This window comes from Rhinolophus ferrumequinum, chromosome 14 (genome assembly GCF_004115265.2).
Source record: "Rhinolophus ferrumequinum isolate MPI-CBG mRhiFer1 chromosome 14, mRhiFer1_v1.p, whole genome shotgun sequence".
NCBI classification, from domain to species: Eukaryota; Metazoa; Chordata; class Mammalia; order Chiroptera; family Rhinolophidae; genus Rhinolophus; species Rhinolophus ferrumequinum.
Window position 1 is genome coordinate 43808286 of NC_046297.1, and position 26657 is coordinate 43834942.

At 36.7% G+C, this 26657-nt stretch overlaps 1 protein-coding gene across 5 annotated transcripts in view; it reads right to left on the reverse strand.

The window, feature by feature from the left end:
• The window catches only part of UBR5 (ubiquitin protein ligase E3 component n-recognin 5), a 127390-nt gene that overhangs the window by 26615 nt on the left and 74118 nt on the right, over positions 1–26657 (reverse strand). For 3 of the 5 annotated variants that reach the window (XM_033125734.1, XM_033125736.1, XM_033125735.1), the window contains exons 17-40: positions 26355–26498; positions 26148–26259; positions 25733–25887; positions 25236–25433; positions 21097–21307; positions 20010–20136; positions 15930–16081; positions 15396–15491; positions 14905–15028; positions 13223–13320; positions 12232–12380; positions 11676–11767; positions 10958–11104; positions 10755–10873; positions 10555–10681; positions 10334–10463; positions 9148–9308; positions 8788–9027; positions 5300–5423; positions 4550–4661; positions 3361–3492; positions 2711–2968; positions 1886–2154; positions 1326–1537 (exon numbers count right to left, since the gene is read on the reverse strand). In XM_033125734.1, coding sequence (XP_032981625.1) covers positions 1326–1537; positions 1886–2154; positions 2711–2968; positions 3361–3492; positions 4550–4661; positions 5300–5423; positions 8788–9027; positions 9148–9308; positions 10334–10463; positions 10555–10681; positions 10755–10873; positions 10958–11104; positions 11676–11767; positions 12232–12380; positions 13223–13320; positions 14905–15028; positions 15396–15491; positions 15930–16081; positions 20010–20136; positions 21097–21307; positions 25236–25433; positions 25733–25887; positions 26148–26259; positions 26355–26498 — 3689 coding nt within the window. The remainder of the gene's footprint in view (positions 1–1325; positions 1538–1885; positions 2155–2710; positions 2969–3360; positions 3493–4549; positions 4662–5299; positions 5424–8787; positions 9028–9147; positions 9309–10333; positions 10464–10554; positions 10682–10754; positions 10874–10957; positions 11105–11675; positions 11768–12231; positions 12381–13222; positions 13321–14904; positions 15029–15395; positions 15492–15929; positions 16082–20009; positions 20137–21096; positions 21308–25235; positions 25434–25732; positions 25888–26147; positions 26260–26354; positions 26499–26657) is intronic. The other 2 variants (XM_033125733.1, XM_033125737.1) reach the window with 2 other exon arrangements.

Here is a 26657-nt window from a genome sequence, read left to right on the forward strand (position 1 = left end):
GAGGAAAATGGGGGGAGGGGGAACTGCTAATAGTAACAGCATTTCTTGGGGAGATAATGAAAATATCCTAAAATTAATTGCGATGGTTGCAAACAGCAATATACTCAAAACTTTGGAACTGGGTGAATTGTATGATATGAATTCTATCTCAATAAAGCTGCTGTATTAGAGTGAAAGCTAGAGCAAGAGAGAGAGAGGGGGAGAACACTACCACCAACAAAGATGTTATCAGAACTCTGTTCTTCGGGGTAGACTAGCCTAATGAAGACAAAGCTTGTGCCTGTTTGTGGAACAGGTTTCCTAGGATAGGAAAGTGGATGTCTCCAAAATCTTTATCTCTGGGCCAGATAGATCTCTGCCAAGAATTCAATTTTGCATACTAGACATTTCCACCAAATTCTCTCCCAGTTCTCAACACGCTCAAGAGCAAGTATGCCATTCCACTCCATTTCTTTTATTTTCCTGTTAGTTATTCAGAATCAAAGTCTAAATGTAAATTCTGCCTCCTTCTGCTCCACCCCTCAACAAGGCCCTAAATTCTGTTTATATGATTTCAAAGCTTCTCTCACCCCTTTCCTGACCTTTATTATCCTACTGTAGGAACTAATGCCTCTCTTGTAGGCTCCAACCAGTCTTGTTAAGCTTCCTAAGCAGTCTCCTAGACCTTTTCTTCCCTACTTTATGATCCACCCAGAGAAGCAAGGCTGTGCAGCCTGAGCCAAACTTAGCACCATCTCCTAGGACTCTGACTGTAGGTCAGGCACTTTCACTATATGGCACAGCCACTACTCCAGTGATCAATGGAACAAACAACTAGCTAACTCCTAGTCCTGAGAAAGGTTATTTTGTAATTGAATAGAAAGAACACAACAAATCCACAAAGAAATATTCTTTAATTATGATTCAGCAGGCTGGAAAAAGAAATCTGAGAAACCAAAGGGCAGCTTTGATAATTACACAGACATTCCTCTTCCCGAATACAAAGTACATTCATATTTAATCATGGTCAAAATAAGTCTTTCCATGAATGTATGCCTTTCAAGGGGGAGAAGAGGAGGCCTTGGGATAATAAGACAAGCATGTAGACCAACTATTTCAAAAATGAAAAGGATTTAGTATCAGATTCTTACAATACAAATGAATTTTTTAAAAATAGCTTGGATTGTAACTAATTTGTTTTGCTTCAACTACACAATTTGAAAGAAGTAATGCAAGGCACTTATTTCCTCCCTCACAACGGAGTGCGGTCTTATGCAAAAAGTCCTACCTTTCTAGATTATAAGGGTTCTGTTTAAACATACAAGCATAAATGGAGACTTTCATACCGTCTGCCTTCAAGGGTTCGTAAACTAGCTTCTTCTCGTGCAGTCATCCTCTCTCTTCGCGCTGAATTCTGAGAAGCGTGAAGAGGATGGTTTGGATGTCCCGGGTCACCAGCAGATGCTAATGCAGAACCATAACGTAATTGAGCTTCAGTAGAATCCATAATACTGACCATCCAGTTCCAAGTGGGAATAAGCTTTTCTTCTACATAGTTCTATGAAGACCAAACTAAAATAGTTAAACCTGTGAAAACCAAACTAAAAACGTTAAAAGTACCCAAATAAAGTTAAATTCGATATACAGGAGATCCTCGAATAACACTTTCTCTGATGAGACGCTGTAGGAACTTAACTCTTGTTTGTATCAATTAGCGTATGGCCAAATTGGTTTCGTTTCACTTAAAGTCGCAGAACCTACTGATGACGTTAAGTGAGGACTTACTGTAGTGGTATCATGTACACATTTAAATATTTGTAACATCAATTCCTGTTATATTGGAATTCTTCTAATTGACAGCCAAAAAAAATATATTTGAATGAATAACTTTTCAGTGGTTTCATACCTGTAAGTTTACTGCATCTTGGTAAGTCAATTTCACAGCAGCTGGAATCTGCGAGTATACTAGGTGATTATACTTAGGAATAAGGCCCATCAGGTCTGAGATCTGTCTGATGACAATGCTGTAAGCCCTTGCTAAACTGCTTGCAGATGTTAAGTAGCTGCTGGCATTGCTAGCTTCCAGTGCAGCTGCTGCAGCTGCAGCACTCGTGCTGATGGTGCCACTCCGGCGGAGGTTTGAAGGATCAATATAAATCAAACCCGCTGAACTTGCTATAAAGAAAAAAGGACAAGCACAATAAGTTAATGTCAGTTCTTAGTTGTGTTTCTCTAACACTGTATATATATAAGTAAGCTAAAAGATTGAGTGCATTAGCAAATGTGCTAATTGAGCAAAAAACTTTTCTTAAGCCACACTAATTTAGGGAGGAGAATGACGAGAGGCACAAGAATTACTACAATGCCCTCAACCAAAGGCAATTTTGCCACCGCCCCCACAAAAGGGGGACATTTGGCAATGTATGCAAACATTTTTGGTTGTCACACAGGGGTGGGGGTTGCTATTGGCATCTAGAGGGTACAGGTCACAGATAATGCTAAACATCCTGCAATGAACAAATACAAATAAAGAACTAATAAGCCCAAAGTAGCAATGGTGCAGAGATTGAGAAACCCTGCCATTAGCCTATGTAAATAATCTTTGTATCTGAACTCAGCAAAACAATAAAGAACTATTATGAAACTATTTAATGTTTTCTCTAGATAAAGATGCATAACTTAAAAATAACACCTACTTAAGCACTCAGGAATACCAAGTTTTCAGACTTGCCTGCTGGCGTGGAGGTGCTGGAAGGGGCTGTGCTGGCTGCCCGCTGATGCTGGGTGTTGCGGACAGCCCACTGCATGGAACGGGGAGCTTGGGCAGCACCACTGGCGTGGGAGCTACTCGTGGTTCTCTCTAAAGGCTCATCAAGCATAAAGGTCTCCTGTTCTATGTCGTCACTCTGACTGCTGCTGCTATCAGAATCACTTGAGTCATTTGATTGTGAATCATCTTCAGAAAAGAAGGCAGGAACACTGCTTGCACCTACATTTTTTATTTTTAAAAACAAAACCCTTGTGAGTTTGTTGATATTTAAAACAACAGTGTAACCCCTCACTCAGGAAAATATACATAAACAGAATGTAAAGCTGTATTCAATAGCTCATAAAACCCATCACTAAATAAGTTTAATTAGAAAAGAACTCTTTTTATTGAACCTTAAAATCAATCCATTATCTAAAAAACAGAAAAGCAAAAAAAAAAAAGGTGATTACAATAATATCTTCTTTACTACAGTCTATAGGGAATAAGGATAAAGTTATAAAAAGGCTTCGTCACCCTCATGCATATCATACTGAGTACAGTTTAACCAATTCATGCTAAATACACACATAGTCTTAGTATAAGCAAGAAAGTTGCTAGGATTAGTAACATACCTGCTTCCGAGCCAGCAGTTGCTGCAGTGACAACACTTCTGCGCCCACTAGCATTATCTTGGTTGCTATGGTTACTTTCACTGTCACTTTCTGTTTCAGCTGCTGCTAACAAGTCCAGCTCCATGTCACTCCCTAGAAAATATATTTAAATAAGAAGAAAAGAGAAGTATGGACTCACTGTGGATCAAGATAGAGTCTGATATACCAAAATATCCCAAGGGTGGGAAAAGAAGGTAAGGGGGGGGGGTGGGGGTGCAGGGCAGAGAGAAGTGGTAACTAACTGCAGAAAGTGTAACTGCCTGCTTAGCAGGAAAAAAGTGACTAGGTAAATTATGGTGCTCAATGGATTACTACACAGCAATTCAAAATCTGTCCTGCAGAGCCTTATATAAAAGGTGTTGAGCAGAAGAACTTCAGTCAGTTGGCAGAGCTCTGGGCTAGGTCCACTGCTCCGTTTTCACCTGCTTCACATAGTGGGCTTCCAAAAGGGGAAGGAAGTTTAAAAAAACCTGTCCTTTCAATTTCACGGTATCTACACATGTCAAAACATACAAAATTATAAACGTTAAATTAAGTATGTGCAGTTTATTCTATGTCAGTTACACCACAATAAAGCTGATTCCAAAAATGTCTACCCTGTGGCTACTGATAAAAATGGTTAATTAAGATGACTATGTAGCAAAAAGGCCAAAATGATTACCGTAAGTGAAAAGACGTCACAACAATTACATATACAGTATCTAAAAGACGTGCACAGCAATGGTGCGGTACAGGGGAGGACTCAAAGTAAAATACAAACTGTTAGTGTCTGGGCGGGATTATGGGTCATTTGTTTTCCTTTTCTCTAAGTTCCAAATGTTTCAAAATATGGTTGATTTTTTTGAATTTCTAAAAGCCTTTTTTTAAAAAAAGAAAGTGACTGAAACCAAAAGGTAAAGAGAGAAGAGGATAAATTATTTTACACATATACATATTATATAAGCATGTGTGTGTGTGTGTGTGTGTGTGTGTACACATACATACATATATATGACCTCCTAAAATTTTGAAACAGGTGCTACAGAATCCCTTGGAAGAAAATATGTCGGACATTTCACTGTACGTCAAATGGAGCTTTTCTCTGTCTTAGCATCTCTTCCAAGGTACCTGATTTACTAATACTGAATAGTTTCTCAAATAACCTGCATACCGTCTTCGTCGTGCTCATCGTGTTGTCCCTCGGCCTCAGCATTTTCTTCCCCATGTTCTTCCTGTTCATCATGATGATCCTCTTCTCCAGCCACGCCCTCCACCACCTCGACCTAAATCCAGAATTTTATTTGTAAGCCATCAAAGTAAACAATAAACCCACATCTCTCCCGGTGTTTCTCCACAGTAACTAGTAAAAATAGAAGGATCCCTGAACAGGGAATTGAACACTAAGCAGTTTTGAAAACCTTCATTTCCTAGTGACAATTGGCTATTTTGTTATGCCCAAAGTATATGATTATTGTCGGCATATCCCAAAGTGTATGATTATTGTCCATATGCCGAATGTTAAAATTAGAAGTGTATCAATTGTGTGGGGAGTGTTTTTTTTTTAACTTCTCAATTGTAAAATTTACCTACTACATATTCAGTATTCTCTCTACCGTCAAATAAATACACTGCACAAAACTACTAAAACTCTTTTTAACATTGAGACTATCTTTTCTACTAACCCTTAAGTAAAAACAAGTTTACGTTTCCAATTTCCTATTATCCAGTAAATCAAGGATTATTAAAATATTTTTGAGATGTATAACCACAAATGAGAACATATAACAAAAATCTAAGAGCTGGAAACAAATGCATTTTTCAATAGCAGTAAGATACTGTTAATAAAACTTCTAGTGACTACTCCCCCCTTCCCTCTCAAATGACAGCCTCTCAACTGCCACCACTGTAACAATTAAACCACCTCTTCCACATCTGCTGAAACGATATCATCCTGCTCTTCGTCTCTGCCGCGAACCGGCTGCGACTGGCTGATGCGCCTCTGCTGCGGGTTCCGGATGATGTAGGATGACTGCGACGGACTGGAGCTGGAAGGAGTGGAGGTTAGGAGCACTCTTACTCCGGGTGAGTCCTCACTACGATGCTACTTTAAATCTGACCTAAAACTTCTTGGAAACCAATAACTAATCTACAGTTTCTCAGAAAATGTAAACCTCCAAGTAATTATTTTACCATAAAGATTTACCTTAGATATCTCTGAATTGTTTTTACTTTTTAGTAATTCCTTTAAAATCTGTGTTAATGCACGTACTTTTATGAGTGCTTCCCACTGAAATGTTCTACAAGGGAAGGTTTTCCCCTTTCACTGCTTTCAACACCAGCAGTCAGCTTCCAAAGGCTCTGATAGAAGCCTCATCCATTAACAAGTGAGCACACTATAACTGTAAGTGATCTGCACTGTACGAGACCTGACAAAGCCTACCTTGCATCAGCTTATTAACCACTGACCTGCTGATATGTGTGTCTGTGTGTGTGTGTGTGTGGGGGGGAGCTCAAATGTGTGATTTTAAAATAGATCACAACAAAAGGTAGGGTGGCAAAAATAGTTTCACATCCCTAAAAATCAGACTTGGAAACAGCCCAGAAAGGACAGATGCCTCCATTATAAAAGACAGGGAGAAGAACCAGAGAGCACGGCTTAAAATGCAGATGGCTGCTAAATAACCCTGTGACCTAGCTATTATCTTTTATTTAGGATTTTAAAATGTATTCTAAAAGAAATTAAAGTGTTTACACTGTTAAATGTTTATTTCCTCACCTCAGCTGCTCTGAAAAACAAGAATCAAATCAGTTCCACAAGAGTCATGAACTGAGACACTCAGCCTTCAAATAAATATGTCTCTTGCAAGAGAAGGGTTTCAAGGAGCCATAGATTTTACAGGAGACAGTCTGAGCTCTAAGCAAGATAGGAAGTTACATCATAGAAATCCTCCCTTCTGTCTCCTTCAAATACATGAAGCTAAACATAAATTATGAAAGGGCAACAGATTTTAAGAGACTCCCAATATCAACCATGACCGGGTGGAAACAGGAAAAATGTCTTTTCAGAGAACTTCTAACTTCAAGCCTGTGCTCATGCGAGTTTAGGACTGCAATTTGCTTTCTGAAGTGGGGTGGGCTTCCGTGTTGGTTAATACCATGCCTCGACACTATCAGTAACCACCAAGCAGCAACTTCTCCTTACTCTGCCATTTAATACTCTGCCTACTGTAACAGGAAAAAGAAAAACACCTGTCTAGAATGATTTCTAAATATCTCTAAACTACTTCTGTATCTCTAAACTTCAATAGCTGTGTGACCTAGGACTAGTTACCTAACTTCTTTGAGCCTCAGTTTTCTCACTTTTAAAATTCGATTGATAGTGGTACCTGTGAATTACTGGGAAGATTAAAACAGGTAAAGCATCCACAATGCTTAGGAAAGTTCCTAGTTCATACTGTAATTTCAGTAATAGTTATTATATGAGACACGGAGATACAGTAGACACAGATTAACTAATAAGGACAGAAGAGCTTTAAAGAGGTAGAGGGAAGCAACAGAAAAAGCCAAACTACTAAACGTAAGAATTGATACACAATGGGGTAATAAATACCAGCTACCATCCAACACAAGAGAAATCCTAGAAACTGGTCAAGTGTTTCTGGTCAAACTTTTTATTTAAGACATGCTTGGAAGACTGGTCAAAATGTACCCTATAGAAGGACTGATTGCACTGTATTATAGTGAAGGATTTCTATATTATATCAACAGTTGTAGAAGACATTAGTACTGTTATCTACTGATTATCGACTGAGATCGCCTGGGAGACAGGAGAGATCGGCTGAATAAAACAAGGGCAACGGAATCAGGAGGGGCGCCTCAGAGCGCATAGTACTTGCAAGGACTCCCTTTGGTGCTCCTGATTCTAGGGAACCCCCAGTTACTTATGTGGTATTACCTTGTGAATTCTTTGCACACTTGGTTTTATTTCAGAACATAAACAGTTTTTATGCATTGAATAGATTTTGGGATCATCTCATCTCTAAAGAGTACCCATGAGCCTGTGCCTATTAAGTTTCAAGTTTTGTCACCTTACCCTGCATAAAAAATGTTCTGGAATAAAACCCAGTGTGCAAAGAATTCAGAAGGTAACACCATTTAAGTAACTGGGGGTTGCTCAGAAACAGGAGCACCACAGGGAGTCCAGGCAGTTTTCAGCAAATCATGGAAGTCTATCAGTGACAAGGTTACCATGGGAGAGCTCTGACAGACAAACTTGGATTTAGATTCCAGGATATCCTACGAGAACTGCCAATAAAGGAAAACTTGTACACATATACTGGCACAGGAAGTAATAAGGAGAATAGTGAAAGCAGATACTCAGCGTCAACCCAGATGAAACTCAGTGATGAAGTCTTGGGAACTGTCCAAATACTGACGCGGGCCAGTTATTAACACACAGATGTTCAGAAAGTGGAAGAAGGGTCCCTAGGTCTTAAAGATCCTTATTAAAACATTATATAGAGTAATGAAATCAGACGTGAGAAAACCAAATAAACAAATATCCGCAAAAGATCTCTAGAACCTTGCAACTCAAGGTGTGGCCCCTAAACCAGCAGCATTGGCATTATCTGACAGTTTGCAAGAAATACAGAATCTCAGGCCCCATCCAGACTTCCAGAATCAACCTCTGCATTTTAATAACATCCCCAAGTGACGTGCATGTATATTAAAGTTTGACAAACACTGTGCTAAATAAAGACACTAGAATGTTTAGCTTTAGTTTCTAAACATTCTGACTCAACAAGCTTACAGTCTAGTTAGGGAAACTATCAAATAAATGGAAAAGATGAATGACATTTGAGAATAAATAATCTTATACCTAAAATCTTTTTATTATTGAGTTGTTTTAGCCCTATCATAGATAATACAGCTGTTGTAGAGAATACTTAAAAATTCCAACATTCTGATTGTTATTTAGATTATACAATAAACTGCCCACCCCACTCCCCCATCTCAGGTAGACCAAGTCTTTGGACACAGAGAAAGTCATGTCTTCTCCTTCCTCAACTTGGCCTTCCAACAGGCTATACTTAAAAGTAAGAAAAAACAGAAAGTAATGATGGCTACAGAAGTTTAAAGCAAGCTTTTTTACTAATTTACTTTATTGGCATAATAAAAACAGTGCCTTTCCAAAACAAAAACAAAACTCACTACATGTCTATTACCTTAGATATATAGACACGTGTAATTTTTAAAGTGCTTTCACAAATTCCAAAGTAAAATCTTTACCATTTACTACACAAATGATCATGCATACCACCTGAGGGCTTATGCAAAGATTTTAGTAAGCCAAGCATGACATTTCCAGAGAGAGAATGAATCAGAACCTATTACCAGGTACAAATTTACCTGCTAGACTGATCTGATGATGGTCGTGGTGGCAGTGGTTCCACTGAAAACAGTTCTTCACTGCCTTGCATGGCATCTATGCTGGTACTGGCCAGAGTGAAAGGTGCCGTTGGGCGAGCGATGCCCATTCTGACAGGAACGATCAGCGACTCTGCAACATTGCACAATTCTTCCACAGCATAAGGAAGCAGGGCCTGGAATACACGCTTGCACTTTCCAATTGGCTGTGGAATAAAGTTGCTAGAGCAAAAAGGAAAATATAGGAATCTTTTATGAATCCTTTCATATACATGATGTAATTTTCACCAAAAAAATGTGTGCAAAATAATATAAAAGTCAAAATCAAAAAGGATGCCTTACTTTTTCTTTTTGGATGAAGCCATTTCCACACTAAGAATGACAAAAACTCTTGCAACTGAACGCAAAAACCTCATTGTCACAGCAATAGCTTCTTCCCTACGTCCAGGTGTGTACTTGTTTTGGAGTTCTTTCACTAGTGTACCTAGTAGAGTATCTAGAAGCTTTAAAAAATTGTAATCATTCTATTAATGTTGAGATATCTCAGAAGAAGATTAGTCATAAAATAAAAAGTTCTCTTAACACTTTTTAAACATTAACAGTTCATAATAAAAATCTCAAAGTAAATTTAACCAAAACATTTACAGTCAGTGATTAATTTATGCCACATGCCTACGACAGTGCTTGACCTATAGTAGGTCTCTAATATCTGATTTCTTTTTTTTTAGACTCATAGGCCTATGTATATCAATTAATATTTAGAAGAACAATACCAAATATATCAAATCAGAGGAAGAATACACTTCATTCAACATAGGGGACTTACTGAAATAGCAAAGTAGATTCAACTATTTATATGAATAAGTTTGTAATCTCATCCCTGTCACTTAACCATTATTATTACTTTCTAGTCTCACTTCTGAGCATCATCTATCGCAGAGATATTAATTACAGAGAACAACCAATTTCATGTTATTTTTCTGCTTTTTAAAATATGCCTTAAAATGAGTGGATGAGCTATAATTTGATTCAATAGTCCACTATTATTGGATCCATAAAGTATTTCCATTTTTAAATTTTACATTATTCTATGACATGACTTTTTCTTTTCTCACATCATAGTTATGACAAGTTCTGAGGGCAATGGTATTTTTATGGCTCTTGACATCACCAAGTTGTTTTCCAACAGAATACCAAGTGGGGTATTTCCAAAAGAATACCCCATCAGTGTCTGAGTGTGTTCTTTTTACCTTAAAAAAGTTTGCACTTAGTAACTATTAATTCTTAACACTGTTCCATAGATTTTTATGCTGTTGTATTTTTAATACATTTTAGGAATTTATTTAGAATGAAAGGAGCTTCTGATGTTAACTGACATTTAAATCACCCCCAAAATTCCATTCCCCTTAATATACTGTTTAATTGGAGTTTATAAGTTCTTAGGAGTTTGGATTAGTAAAATTGTGGGAAGCCAAGTAAGAAAAATATCTATTTCGTGTGCTTGTAAATAAACATTCAAAGGACTTACCAAGATATCTGCTGTACACTTGACTATAAGGCAATGAGTGAAACAGTCTAGCCGAATCGTGCCGCTTTGCTGATTGAGGTATACTTGCTCTTCTGGCAAAAGGTGGCCTATCCTACTGCTGGCACTGAGACTTGATGGGGAAGGAAAGACAGAATGCACTGTAACCACCTACAGTAACATGGGAAATACATAAATCTAAAAAAGTTTTAACGAATACGTACGGGTCTTTATTCTCCTGGGACCCAAACATAATCATAGACTTCAAAGCATTCCAGTCCTGCAGAACACGCTCCAGTGCAAGCTGGGCAAATCGTGGGGGCTCTAAATCATGATCGGGCATATCTGAATCTAAAAAGAAATAGTGTGTAAGACAAAATAAACATCTGCTTTTCGTGTGTGGCTAACTGTGAGATTTGCTCACCTTCAGGATTGGCTGTTTTTCGGTTACGATCCTCCCGGATTCGAGGAGGTCTGTACTGGCAATGCTCTACTGTCTGCCTCGCAACTGTCTGCACTAAAAACAGTAAGAGGTGCTCCCCCCTGCAAAACAACATTGTTGTGAGGGGGGAAAGGCTACTTAACTGTGCTGTGCTTTTTCAATTATGTCCTAAAAACCCCACTTGCCTGCTATTTGGCAGAGTGACTAGATTAGTAGCAGTGAGCAGACGATACAGGAGATCAAGACGAGCAGATTTCTGTCCAGCAATTAGAGTTTTACATTTACATTTCTCCCAACAATCACAATAGGCTGTCGGTGATGTCCGTTTGAGTCTAGAAAGAATTCATACACAAGTATAAAAACTGAAATTTTTAAAAATGACAAAGGCACTCAGGCACTGCAAATATTAGTGCTGGGGTATTTTACTGCTTCTTAGGCCTGTGAAAGCTAACAAACTAGGCATGTTAACTCCACTGGTAGATTGCAAGATTATTACATTGAGTTTAAGATGTAAACGAGGCAGAAGCCAAACATTCAATGATTCTCTTAATGCCTACAGCGATTTCCTGCTAGTGAACCCTACTACGGGGGCCTAAAACTGGCTGGAGAGCACAGGCAAAAACATTCTGTAGATGTGTATCTCAAACGATTAATCTGATGCTAGTCACCATGTGCGATCACACATTCCTTTGCATATTAGCCTACTTTCATTTAAAGAACATTTCAAAGTACACTTTAAATCAAGAACAATATTTTAATACATAAACTGGCTGAAAGAGAGCAACTTGAGAAAACCTCACGCCTTCTGAATTATGAAACAAAACATGACTTGGTATAGATGATTTCAATATAGCAACATGAATCTAAAGTTTATAATGTTAAAATAAACTAGATTGTACTCACTTGCAATCATGACCTTTATGACAAACCCTTGCACATTCCGTGCAACAACAGAGTGACTCCAGCAAGCCACAAGTTCGACACTCAAAAATATCCTAAAATTCAAAGGATATACTTTTTAAAAGAATGGTATGTATATCTCATCATTCTAATTATTTCTGCTAGTTTCTAAAACAATTCAATCACAATGATAGCAGAGCAAAATTAATGTGATCTGGAAACAGTCACAGATAGGCACAGCAAATACACATTTTACAATATTAGACAAATGAAAATCGAATATTACCAGTAGGGTAAAAGTAATTTATATTATCCAAAAAAAGTATAATAGTTATAAAATCTCTATTAAGAGTTGTGGATCAGATTATAATATCCAGTGAAGATTTCTCATTTTCATGATGTCCCCTAACTAATTTCACAATCAATTCCTTTGCCTCATTTGTTTAGCAATTAAATAAAAATTAATTTTCTCTGGAGAATTTTATAACTCTAGTGATGGTCAAAGGGAAAAATGAAATCCTGAGGACAGCATAAATACAGGGAAATGTAAAATACTTACCTGGTTAATGTGCTCTGCTCCAGTCCACGTAAAACTGCAGGTATCGTTACAACATAAGACATATAAAGGAGAGTCATCAGGATTGGTACCTGATGGGCAAACCATTCCCATAAACACATCTTCCTCTTTTTCACTTGAGGATACTTCAGCTAAAAAGATTAAGAACACAGTAATTCAGACATCAAGAAAGGACTTAATCACAGCTATCTACTATTTTCCTCAAATTGAAAAGCTCTAACATTTACACAGTATGAATCAGAAACTACTATATATTAATAAAAAAAACTGATATACACAGTTAACACGCAAGGAAATCCAGTCAATTCTGGCGCAAAGAAAAGCGAAGCATAATTATCTCATAACCACAAATGAGGACAATACAAATGCATCACACATTGGCCACCTGAGTCTCTAGCTCTGCATTATGCAGCTAGGATTCAAGGTCCAACTCTATTTAACAAAGAATAGACAATCACATCAATTATTTACAGTCACTATTTTAAAAAGGATAACTACTTAAATCTTTTAAAAGATGGATGGCAGGAATTGATATTCCTTAATGCTTTCTATTAAGCAGAAATTCCAAGTCAGAAGGAAGAACAATTAAGACAACTGGCCTATAATCTCTATAAAATTGTATCACTACCACCATTTTAACCACTAGCAGGTTCTATCAGTAATCCATCTTTATATTCACAAATTAGATCATTATACTATTCCATTATGGATATTTTTTTAAATTTAAGAAATTTATGCCAGCTGCTTTTTGATGGAAAGTTAGAAGACATAATACACTTGAAAAAAGTATAAAGATATGAATTTTACACACACACAAACACATACGCAAAAGAATTATCTTGATAGTTTCTAATCAATTACATCATTTCTATATACAGAAATTAGGTTTGAATAACTATGGTATTATGAGTATAGATGAAAATCTATTAAAATTTAAAAATAAACAACTCATTTAGGACTTGAAATAAATTACCTTTTGCAATTTTCTGGGCTGTTTCTAAGATGGTAATTGCAGCAGGATAAGCTCGGCCACTTACAGCTGACATAAATGGGGTCATCCCTCTTGCATCCCTAAAACGAGAAAAATTATACATAAAAACATTAATTATCAATTACTTTTGCATACTGATTATGAAAGAAGTACATGTTCATGGTGACACAAAAACTAGTTGTATTTTATTAAATAATGTACTCAAAAGAAAATCACTGGTGATATTTTCTGGTCTCATATTATCTCATTTAAGAAAGAAAGCCACCTCTGGAATCCTTGTCTTTCTAAACCATGCTCTCCTTTCTTTTAGTGACACTATAAACCAGTGAGGGCTCTAGAATCAAACTAATACTTTCTAAATGTGGGGCTAGGCAGCTATAGCCTCCATCTCATGCGACCGTGGTGAAGATTAAATAAATAATTACTTAAAATTGTGACTTAAAAAAGCTTTTAGCACAATGCCTGCCAAATAGCATGTACTTAATAAATGTTAGCTATTATTAGTATTATTTTTCTTAGTACTATTATTTTCTTTTAAACACATGCCTTCAGTATTCTTCACTGAATTTCTATTTCTTCCTGGATTTCCACAGCTATTCATGACTCCATCTCTAATCCACCATAGCAACCACCACTTCTATGATGATAGTACGGTTCCAACATGTACACTAGCTTACTTGATATATCTACTTGGGATTTCCCAATGAACCCTCACATTCAACCTATCTAACCACTAATATCATCTTTCTCCCCAAACCTATTCTCTACCTTACTTCTGTATGTCAGCCAACAGTATCTCTGTCCCTAGTAACTAAGACAAAAAACTTGGATTCTTCATGAAGTCTTCCTTCTAAATCAATTTTTTACACTGGCATCTAATCTCTTGTCCATTTTCAACAACTCTCTAGCTTAGTTTATTGCAACACACATAGTAAAGGCTATATAAAACACGACTCTAGTCTCTACTCTTGCCTATTTTAATCCTTTTCTATACTATAATCACATTATTATTCTTATAACCCCACTTACATACTATTATTACAGTCTAAACAAAGCCAGATAATGGCTAACTTTTATAAAAATATTTATTGTTATGAGCTTGTAAAGAAAGATAAACAATCATGCTGAAAAAACGGATATAATCTATTAATGGTTAATCAGCATTTGTCACAGAATATTTACCAAGAATTGCATAATCTCATGATGATGCATTCTGCAAGCCATTAAGATTTCCAAAGAAACCATCAGAATAGAATCATCCGCAGTTTTAAAATATAGATTATAGGCCCCATCCCAGACCTGCTATCATACTTTTAGTGTAGAGCTTAGGGAAGAATGTGTAATTTTTTAGGTTCTCCAGGTGACAGAACTAATTTATGGATTCACATTTGAGAATAATAACATTGTGACCTTTTTAACATATAAATATACAAACTGATCAAGCTAACATAAAATCACTTTGTATTCATTTAATGTACACTGTATTTTATTGAGAAGACCACTTTCACTGAAGAGAGCTTAGTAGCAGAGGGGAAACAATGCTAGATTCTGATAAATTATTTTAAATTCACTTAAGATAATTGCTGTCCATACATTGCAGGATCAACTTAACTTAAAAGGAGCTAAATTGAATCTTCTTATCAAAAGTATATTAAACTTCTTACTTGGCAGAGAGAAGTTCCCGTAGATAGGGCTGCAGAACAACACTGTCACATAATAATTTTAATATAAAGTGAGCATTGGCTTTTCGATCCTTGGATTCTACTACAGATGGCTCTGTGGAAGGACCTGTAATGAAGCAGATCCATTTGGTAACAAAACACGAGTAAACAAGATAGAGAAAAAGAATATTCTGGAATAACATACCAAGTATCTATTAATTAAACCACCATAAAAACATTTTAGTATTAGTAATAAATTAATTTCCTTATAGAGAACTTAAACACATTAACACTTGACAGAAATCTCAACTGGTGAAATGTATGTACATACACACCACAATTTCACTGATATATAGAAGATAATTCAAGAGAATTAGATGCTTTTCAAGCCAAGGAACATCTCCTTTAGATAAAGTGTGGATATGTAAAACCTCTATCCAAAGCGTGTTCTATCTCCCAAATGCCTAAGCAGATAAAGGAGTACAGATTCTCACCTGGAATGGTGGAGGTGCTTGGTCCTTGACCGGTGCCAGTCGCTGCTGTGGTAAGAGATCCCACAGCAGGGGCCAGGATAAAATCAATGTCACCATCTTTCAGTAAACAGAACAGCAGGATGTATATCATTATAGGCAACATATCCCTAACATGTTCTCTTAGCTGGACTTAAGGTTTTTCTGTGCAAGCCAAACATCAAATCGGACAGAGGTTTAAGCATAAATTTCTTAACTATAAGAGAAGGAATCCACTAGGCAATTCATTGACTTATTTTGATGTATTACACTAGGTAGCTTCTTACAAGTATGGAAATACATACTTCAATAAGAGGGATACCTGACAAGAGTTTCTAGAATTTTAATTTTTAAATTACAAACCTCTTAAACCAAATCTTTGTAACTAAATTAGTTGTAATACTCATCATGCTACTTTCAAATATTTCAGATTTCTCAATATCCCATTAAAAGGCTTGATTTCTTTTCTTTCATGACCTTGTCTTTTTGTTAAAAACTAAATAAAATAACAGATCTTACCAGGATCCATCGCAGGAGGGTCAGGAACCCAACTGGGGGGAGCTATGGGGGGTGAAACTGGATCTTGATGGTCACTGGATGAAGCTCCAGCTTCATGTCTACCCAAACCAGCAGCTCTCAACGAACGCCTCATCATTTCCCGTAATCTCAAACTAAAAGAACAGGGACAAAATCAGAACTCACTGTCATGTCTTAAATGTAATAAAAGGTGCACAGAACTCATCTGAGATCAAAGTTTTTTCTACAAGCAAATACTCCAGGCAAGGGCAGTGAAGCACAAATGCCAATTCTGGAATCACAGAGTAAGTCAGTGAGGGACAGAAATGAAACTGGGGACTCCTAGTACCCAGTTCAGCATTAAAAGCACTATTTTAAGCTCCCACACAAACTTAAGCACAGGGAACAAACATTGCAGTGAAGTAAGATTAGAAAATAATCTCTCATACAGTTAAATGAACAGCTGAACATTAAAAAAAATTTTTTCTGTCCCCTGTTTATATAATCAGTAAGAATTCAGTTTAATAATAGACATCAGCAAACATACTAATTAGCACAAAACCAATAGTTAGCCTACTAAATCCCTTTTCTGTGATCTAAAAAGCAGTTGAACTAATATCCACACAGTAGTTTTAAAACAAAGACCAATTTAGATTTATTTTTTATACAAAAAAAAAAGGTTTTTTTTTAACAGTACAGCTTGCATCCCAAGGAAATTAATGAATGAAACTAGAACTTGTAAAATGTATTGTTAGATTGATGTCTGGGCATGATTTTTTTGTCCTTCTATACAAAAAATAAAAATAAAAAATATTGCACAGATGTGCACATCACTAAGAAGAAAAATCAATTATCACAAATACAGACCTCGTTAGGGGAACTGCTTAACTACCTATACAAAAATCTAAACCTCTGAATAAAGCTTACAAAGACTACAGAACTAATACATTAAGAACTAACAGCAAATTAGGAGAGAGCACATAAGGCAAATCCCTTCAACTCAGCCACAATTTTAGAGCTTCTAAATAAATAAGAAGTAAAAATTCTATTTTAAGGCCCGGCAACACATAAGGGACTTCATTTTCCCATGCAGATTTAATCCCAAAGATATGACATTTCTGATGTGAAAGACCTAACACCTTACCAGGTGAGCATTAGATGTCTACAAATAAGTAATTTAGTAAGATTTTTATTAATGTTTGAATCTCTAATTATAATGATTATTTAATCCGAGAGTAAATGTGTTTTTCCATAGCAATACATTTTCAATTTTATAAGGAAATTTCTATTTAAAGCATTTACAAAAATTTGTTTTAGAGGCTACTTTCAGGAACACATCTATTTTATAAGGCTTTTGCATGATGATGTACCTTTGGGAACAGAAACATTCTTTGGAAAACTGCAAAGTAAATTTTCGTGTCTCAAATAATGTATTAGTTATTATAATATTCACATTAAAAAATACCTATAGTTAATTCTTTTATGGTATCAATGTCTTCTCTCTCCCAATTTAGAAATCTGCGTTTAAGAGTTTTTAGAATATAGAAGGGAGCAGGGCACAGTGATTCTTTCAGTCGAGGTCACGCCCTTTCCAAAGACAGCCCCCACAGAGGAGCAGGCTCCTTACCAGTAACGGCACACACCAGGGTGACTGGTCACACTGTGATGCTCCTATACAATTTTAATGAAGCTCAACTTAGACAGTAGGTATCTTAACGTGTCTTATTCAAAACACACACAGAGAGAGAAAAAAATCAGCAATAATTGGGAGGCACTGCAAATAACCCGAAAATAAACGCATGTTTTGGGCTTATCAAGAAGAATGCTTACACCAGGGTCACAAATTCAATGCCGACTGGGCCCGGAAGATAAAATAGAGGAAAGGGCAGTCAGGTGTAAGAAGTGGGGAGTAATGGCAAACTAGAGGCACACATGCTCATCTAAAGGCACTCAAATTTTAAAGAGAAAAAAAATTTAACATTGCACAGGCCAAACAAAACATATGTGGGCTATTCTCCAACCTCTAGCTTAGAGTAGATTAAAAATAAATGAAGATAAATGGAGACCATAGTCTCATCTTGAACTTGCAAACTCCCAACTTTGTTGTTCTGATGCAGTAAATTCAATATTAAATGAGGGGGTCATTCCTTGTCTTTTAAAAAAAATCGTCCTTAACCTCTTTTCTTCATTAGGTCTTGGGAACCTTTTTAAGTACAATGCCCAGCTCCTCATATAGATTCTTTAAAAACAAAAACAAAAAACAAAAAAAAGAAAATTATTCTTCAAGATGTTGTACACAATTCATGAAGATTCACCTGAATCCTCAGTGGCTGAGGACAATACTGAGGAGATACCACCTTGGCTGCTAAGATTCAGAGTTTTGACATTTCTTCGTATAGGCTTGCCTGGAGTCATCGTATTTTCTGACAATATGGAAGAATTCAAGGATGATGAAATTTCCTCTTTGTAAGCACGTTATATCCATGCTACAGAAGCCTTAGAATCCAGTCATGTTCAAACATACCACTGTGACAAAAAAGCGAAGGTCATGTGTCTTCCAGATTAACAATCTCTAGAGCACATACACCTGCAATCAGATGCATCAATCAAGCTTTCCACTAAATCTGCCCTTTGTACTCGGGAACTAGTGAGTCACATAACAAAACTTCTGAGTCAAATCATCATCTGAAGGCATTTAACAGTACTCCAGTCAACATTGAAATTGCATCAGTTTTGAGCTTACAGCTCATGAATCCCAGCCTGTATACTCATCAAGGGGCATCGCCTAGAAAATCCATTGTAGGCTAGAGGAGGGTTTCACTTCAATGAAGCAGAGTCTGTGGACTTCCTACTGCCCGGCGTGGATAATAAGACTCCTGTGCTTTCATCTGTTCAATCGGCAGCCCTGAGTGTGAACTGGGTAAGAGCGCTGCAGTGAAATCTTCGGCAAATGCCTCAAAGGAGCTTACTCTGCAAATTATTTCTGTGAGCAACGCATCACCCACTCTTGAAGCTCCTTTTAGTCTTTGCCTTCAAAATAATCCTTATATGAAAAAAAGGTGGCAGCACTGGCATTGGACCAACCATATCACAGTCCAACTTGATTGGCACCTGGATTTTCCCTGAGGAAATGAAATACCTGACATAATTCAGACACTAATTTCTTCATGAAGAATTTAAGTTGCTCTCCATTTTAGACCAAACACTTTACTTAGTGTAATCTTAAAGAAATAAGCTGGCGATTATTCCCACTTTGTGTAGCCTACATAATGTTTTTTACTGTTTTAAGTTATAATTTAGTCACCCAAAAATCGTTTCTGATAAATCACATTACAGGATATTTTTGAACCTGGGAATCTATCAAGTTTATACCAATTTTAGAAGAATCAGTTTTAAAGGGATTGGAACAGAAAATAGGCAACGATAGTCTTCACTCTGAGTAGACTTTACCACCTATCCCACTAGCACAGTAAGCAGTGCTTCCATTAATGATCTGTCAAGTATCCAAGAATTTTGGCTGTCATGTCTAAAATAAATGTGCTTTTTCTTCAGAAAACAACTATATCCTGAATTCTTTATACTCTTTATCTAGTCAAACACCTAGTAATTTTTAATGTGTTATTAAGATTTGTCCGTCCCACAAACTCAGAAGGCCTGAAAATTGTTACCAAACATTCATAATACACACCAGCCTTTCATTTCTTCCCAGATCATTAAGACATCTGAGAAACTGACCTAAATAAGCAAAATGAAAATAAAAGATTGAGTCTCTTTCAATTATTATCAGTTGTTCTCCAACTAAAGGAAATAACTTCCTAGGAAACAAGAATGATAAATTTAAAACACATTCAAAGAATAAGTATGAACTACTTGTCTAAATTATCTCAAATTTTTGAAACATCCTCGGTCCTATTGTTCTACACTTAAGCTATAAGTAGATTATCATCAGGTATTTTTCCCAGAGTGCTATTGGGCGGAACAAAAACAAAACAAAAGGACCCACCAACTCATGCATACGAAAAGTAAGAGATACATTTCTTTCTGTTTCCGCCAATTAAACTTTCCTGGTAAAAATCACATTACCTTCGGCTACTTGATGATCCAGCCCGATTACCTGGGCCATTACTTGAAACAACTGATATTGCATTTGCAATGGCCTCAACAGCAGAAAGCCTTTCGGCAAATGTATTTCTTTCAGAGCGCTCTGCTTCTGAAAAAGAAGAGAAAAAAATTAGGATCGATTTAAACTTCAAAAATAACTAATAGGTTTAAGTACGCATAGGCCATTAAATGCTAACTATGTATTTTAGTGCTCTAATTTACATAGTAGAAATAATAGCTTATTTTTTCCTCCTTAGAGCAGTAAGCACTTAAGATAGATTGAACTATGATCTTTAATATATGAATTATTTCTTTATTCTACCTTACTTTTCAACCCCCAAAGGTCAAAAATATGGTTATTCATAGTCGAATGAAATACAGATTCCACTACAAAGAAAAAGACCCCACATATCAGTACTTCAGTCTTATATTCGTTTAATGATAATGAGATGAAAGTGAGAAACCTGAAAACCACTACTCAAAAATGTAGCTACCAGAATATCATTGGGCAGAATTCAAAATAAGGAAAAACATTATGAATTTACACAGTTGCACTTTAGGTTTTCAGTTTTCCCCCTTCATTCAGCCAATTAAATACTTCACGGAAAAAAAAAAAAATAAAAAAAGCTCATTTACTTTTCCAAAAACATCTTAACAACTCATTCAGTTATCTTTCCCTCTATATTCTGAAAATTGAGATAAAGGTTGCCTCAGTATAACTTGCCTTCATTTTCTAAATAATTCTCATGGTAATAAAAGTCATCTGCAATAAAAAAATCAGTAAAGTTCATTAAGTATTACACATACAGTTTGTATATATCATAGAGAATAGAACTCAAAACAACAAAAACACATTGATAAAAATTTTATTTGCTTATGTCACATACTCAACCTAACAAGAGGACAGGAGTTTTTACCATCTGAAAATGTCAAAACGCCTAAATTTTACAAAATAAAGTAAAAGTACACAAAAATTCTGTATAGTAATTTGTTTTTCTTTAATAGTTGTTATATTTTCAAAATTGCCTAAAATTCTTTTTAAAGATTTTGACATAGTTCTTAATCTCACCCTCTTCTTCTTTAGTTTCCTTATTGCTGGTTGGAAAGCAAACTGATACACAAGCATGCAAAATATTTCGGTTTCCATCACATCTGTGGCTGATAAATGTCTGTAGCATCTGTAGATTCTGCTCTAAAACAACCGCTTGCTCAAGATTCATTAGGTATTGTCGACAGGCCTCATAGTCACAGCGTAGGATGTGCTGCATTAAGGTTTGTTTCTGTGCTCAGACAAATGAGGAAAAAAACTGCAATGAATTTGAATAGCACATGATATATGTCAAAAACTTCTCATGGCCAACACTATCTTTGGCAGAATTCAAAATAAGGAAAAACATTATGAATTACACAGCTAACTCTACAAATAAGCAGAGACAATTTCAGGTAGCCTAGCAAAAGGAGTTGAACTTAAGGGATATCTTTAAAACATTGTACAACTGACAGGAATGGAAAAGGGTGGGTAAATTTTCTGTAAAGGACCAGTAAATGTTTTATCTTTTGCAATAAACTGAACTCTGTGGCTACTGTAGGAAAGCAGCCATATACGAGTGGCTGGGTTTGACCTGCAGGCCCTATTTTATCAACCCCTGGTGACATTATATAGTACATAACTATCAAATTAGAACCCTAATAGTATTGTTAACCAATTAAGCAAAAGGTATACATTTTATTTCAGGCTTACTCACACCCTCTTAAAGGTTGTATCACACTGTGGTACATGAAAATCAAACCTTCAACTCCCCAGAATCCTGACACATGCAATCCCTCAAAGGCGACAACAAATGTACTTCAGCGTTAAAGACGGGGGCATAGAAACTATCATTAACAAACTGAGAAACAATATGCTATGGACTGAATACGTGTGTCCCTCTCAAAATTCCTATGAAAAAACTCACTCAACTCAATTCCAAAAAACAAACAACCCAATTAAAAAATGGGCAGAGGACATGAAGAGACATTTTTCTAAAAACAACATACAGATGGCAAACAGATATATGAAGAAATGCTCAACCTCACTAACCATCAGAGAAATGCAAATAAAAATCATAATGACATACCACCTCACCCCAGTCAAAACGGCTATCATTAATAAATCAACAAACAAGTGCTAGCGTGGATGTGAAGAAAAGGGAATCCTTGTGCACTGTTGGTGGGATTGCAGATTGGTGCAGCCACTATGGAAAACAGTATGGAGGTATCTCAAAAATCTGAAAATGGAACTACCCTATGATCCAGCATTTCCACTCCTAGGTATCTATCCAGAGAAATCCAAAACTCTAATTCAAAAATCTTTATGCACTCCTATGTTTATTGCAGCACTATACACAATAGCTAAGACATGGAAACAACCGAAATGCCCATCGGTAGATGACTGGATTAAGAAACTGTGGTACATTTATACAATGGAGTATTACGCAGCCATAAAGAAGAAAGAAATCTTACCATTTGCAACAACATGGATGGACCTAGAGAACATTATGTTAAGTGAAATAAGTCAGACAGAGAAAGACAAATACCATATGATCTCACTTCTATGTGGAATCTAAAGAAAAGAATAAGTGAATGAACTAATCAGAAACAGTTTTGGAGACACAGAGGAAAAACTGAGGGTTGCTAGATGGGCGGCGGTGGGTGGGGGTAAGGGGGAAGGTGAGGGGATTAGAAAACAGTCAGTAACCACAAGATGGCCACGGGGTTTTGAAAATTAATTTGGGGAATGTAATCAACAATGTTGTAAAGATTTTGTAGGATATCCGATGGACACTTGTCCCATTTGGGAGACCACCTCAGGGATGATGTAGATGCCTGATCACTGCACTGTACACCTGAAGCTGAACAATAATGAATGCCAACTATAATTTTATACATATATATGTATATATATGTATGTATATACTTACAAGAAGCGGAGTACAGCGTTAGGAATAGAGACAGTGGAAACGTAATGGCTCTGTGCGAAGTCTGAGGGATAGTGGATGGGGGAGGGGAGTTTACACAGTGTGAGGGATATAAAAGATAAACGTCTAAGTATTACTTTGTCTTGTGCACCTGAAACTAATTAAAAAAAAAAATTCCTATGTTGAAAAATAATCCCCAATGTGATGGAGTTTAGAGGTGGAACCTTTGGAAGGAGATTAGCTCATCAGGTGGAGCCCTGTGGGCTTAATGGGATTAAAATGGGCTGAAGGGACCAGAGTTTCCCCTTCTACCATGTGAGGACACATGGCTGTCAATGAACGAGTAAACAAACCCTCCCCAGACACCAAAGCTATTCACCCCTTGATCTTGGACCTCCAGCCTCCGGAAATGTGAGAAAAAAATTTCTGTCGTTTGTAAGTCACTCGATCTATAGCAGCCAGTACAGACTGAGACACAGCATGAACATACCAAGGAATTTAAATGTACTTCTTTCAGAAAATAAAACTGCAATTGTGGGTATTTAATGGAATGAATGTAAAGCGTTAGTTTTGGAAAACAAGTAGTATTGTGCATATTAACTAGAATGAGGAACTGAAAGAAAGCAGGTGGGAAAAGAGTATGTGGGAATACAAAGGGAAGAAAGAAGAAAGATGGATTTGAACAACTTGCTTTAAACTGCCTAAATAACCTATCCCTTCCCCCAACCTCATGCGGAGAAAGAGAATGGGGGTGGGGGAAGCACAAGAAAGTACAGCTAAAAACTACTTCCAGTACCTGGAAATATGCATCAATTTCAAGTTCCAGTTGAAGACTATGAGGTAGGCCACCTAAGACTAACCTTGCCAAAAGTCTGGTGACATATATACATTCATCAGTATGTTGATAGAATATGTCAAATTATAAAAAGCACAGTACGAGTATGAGCACTGTGTCTCTAAACATCACAGACAGATAGACAACTCCTAAGTATATTTCTCCAGTTTGGTCCTCTCTCTCCTGGTCTTCAGACTTATACATCCAACTCTGTATTTACCATCGCCTCTTAGATATCTGGTAGGCATCTTAAATCTAACACGCGTACCTCAAACTCCAGATATCAACCCCCAACCTGCTTCATCCCTAAATGGCAACTTCATTCTTCCAAAACCTTTCACCCTCTTACTTCCTCTATCTGACACTATATTTAGTGATAAGCAAATCCTACTGACTCTAGCTTAAAACATATCTAGTAAATCCTGAATCAAATCACTTCTCACTCATAACTGTACCTACCTCCTGGGCTAAGCTACCATCAGCTCCTCCCTGAATTATTTTACTAGTTTCCTAACTGGTCTCAAATCTGGTCCCTCTAGTATTCTCAGCATGTCAGCATGATCTTCTCTAAGTCAAATCTGGTCAATCTCTGCTCAAATTGTTCCAATAACTTCAAATGGCATTGCCTCTACTTCTAACAAATGCCTCAACCACATGTTCAAAACTAAACTCCTCCTCCCTTACCCCATTTGTTCTTCCTCCTGTTCTTCACATCAACTACACCCAAATCGGAAGCTTTGTAACTCCTTTTTTCATTTTCTGCTGACATCTTTCTAGTCATCAAACTTTATAGTTTCTACTCCTTAGTGTCTCTCAAATCCACCCCCTCTTCCTCATTTCCAGGAGTTCAAGCTTACTTTGTTTTCCACCTGGATTTGTATTAGCCTTTTTACCTAGCCTCTGAACTTCCGTTCTCTGTTCACTGCTGATCCTCTTTGTGAAAAGCCAGCTTAAAATCCTTCTCCTCCTACTTTTCAGGGAACTCTCACAAGGCACCCTAGTGCCTTTCTCCAGACTTATCAGTGCCACTCACTAACCTTGGAGCCCTACCTTCTGGTTCTTTCAAAAGAAGGTACACATTCTCTTGTACCTGGGACAAGTCCCACCTTTATCTTGTGTCTAGGAAACACCTATCTGATCCTTTAAAGCTGTATACAGGCATCACCTCCTCAGTTAAGCCTTCTCTACAGTCACAATCTAATTTATATCCCTCCTTTTGTGTTCCCACAACACTGTACATGCCTTTCTCAAACACTTAAGTTACACGTAATCACCTATTTATCCATCTCTCTTGTCCTCGTAGACTATAAGGCACTGTAGAGAAGGGGCAATGAATAATCGACTCAAGATTGTTTCCCTAGACTCTAATAGTGTCTTCCAAATTCAAATACCAAGTGGTTTCAAAAGCCAAATTACCTCTACAGCCATGATGATAACAGCAGCTTTCTTTTTGATTGTTGAGTTGGCAGGAAGATTTATTAAAGAATGTACACCCATTCCAAGACTGCTAATAGGTGGAAGATCAAGCCAATCAGGATCCCTTATTCCTCCCATGCAATCTTTGGCCATTGGGTAGATAGTACCATTTCCATCTCGAAGAATAATAGGAGACTCCTATAACAGTGGGGAAATAATAAAGTTTAGTTCCCAATCAAAATGTATCCCCGAATTTTTACAATATGCATATTTATTCAAATCAGATCAGTGTTTTATATATATATATATATATATATATATATATATATATATATATGTTAGTAACAATGATCAAATAAGAAACCTATTATTAAAATGTACTGAAAATTGTAAATTCTTCAATAGTTTAATAACAAGCAAACTAGACCAAACTCTACGCTTCATAAAAATGCCAATGCTGTCATGTCACTTTAGGAAAGCAAAAATAATCTCTGTACCTGTCCAGCAGTAAAAATGGCTACATTCCTCTCATTCTGACCGAGGAACGCAATGCTGCTTGTAGGGAAATTATTTTCCTGTTCTGCTTTTCCTGTAGCAAGATCAAAGATACAGTACCGTACCCAATTTCCAGTCTTCAAAACGGCATGCACACCTTCAGAAACACACAAATGTAAAAAAAATAAATAAAATAATTTGTTATGTCTTTAAGTAGTCTCTAATAATTACCTACGAAATTAATTTCGACCTCTCTGGCCACATTTATAAAACAATCCCAACATATACATTTTATTCCATTACATTACACACAGGGGACAAAAACTACCAAATGCCCCAAACCACTTTATTCTGTTTACTGCAGAAGTATTAATGGAATAGAGAGTACGCCAGTTGAAAAACTTATAGAATATTTACCTTTGGAATCTACATTCACTGCTAATATTTCTGTTTTTTCAGGTATGCAGAGCTTTTTAGGAGTCCTTTGGAAACAGTCAGGAACTTTTGGTGTTCCACCAGTTTTGACAACCTGCATGACACAAAAGGAATTTTGCTCTCAAATTCCATAACATCCTCAAGGAGTTGGTCCCAATACAACCCACTGACTGAATCCTCTAGACTTACCTGCAGTTCATCAATTCTAAGTAACCTACAATCCTGCAGGAGAGAAGAAGGGTCCGCATCTGAACCGGAGCTGCTCTGACAGTTTGTATTACTAGACGTTCCTGGAAATTTTACAGCAACATAGGCACCATCCACTTTTAGTACCTAGACATACAGGTGAATATGCTAAATATTAATCACTTATATGAAATCAAAATGCAAATGATATTCATTGAATTAATTTAACATTGAAGGCATTTAATCCTTATGAGTTTATTTCTTCAATGATCACCACCAAGTTATAAAATTTACCTGAACAGGTTC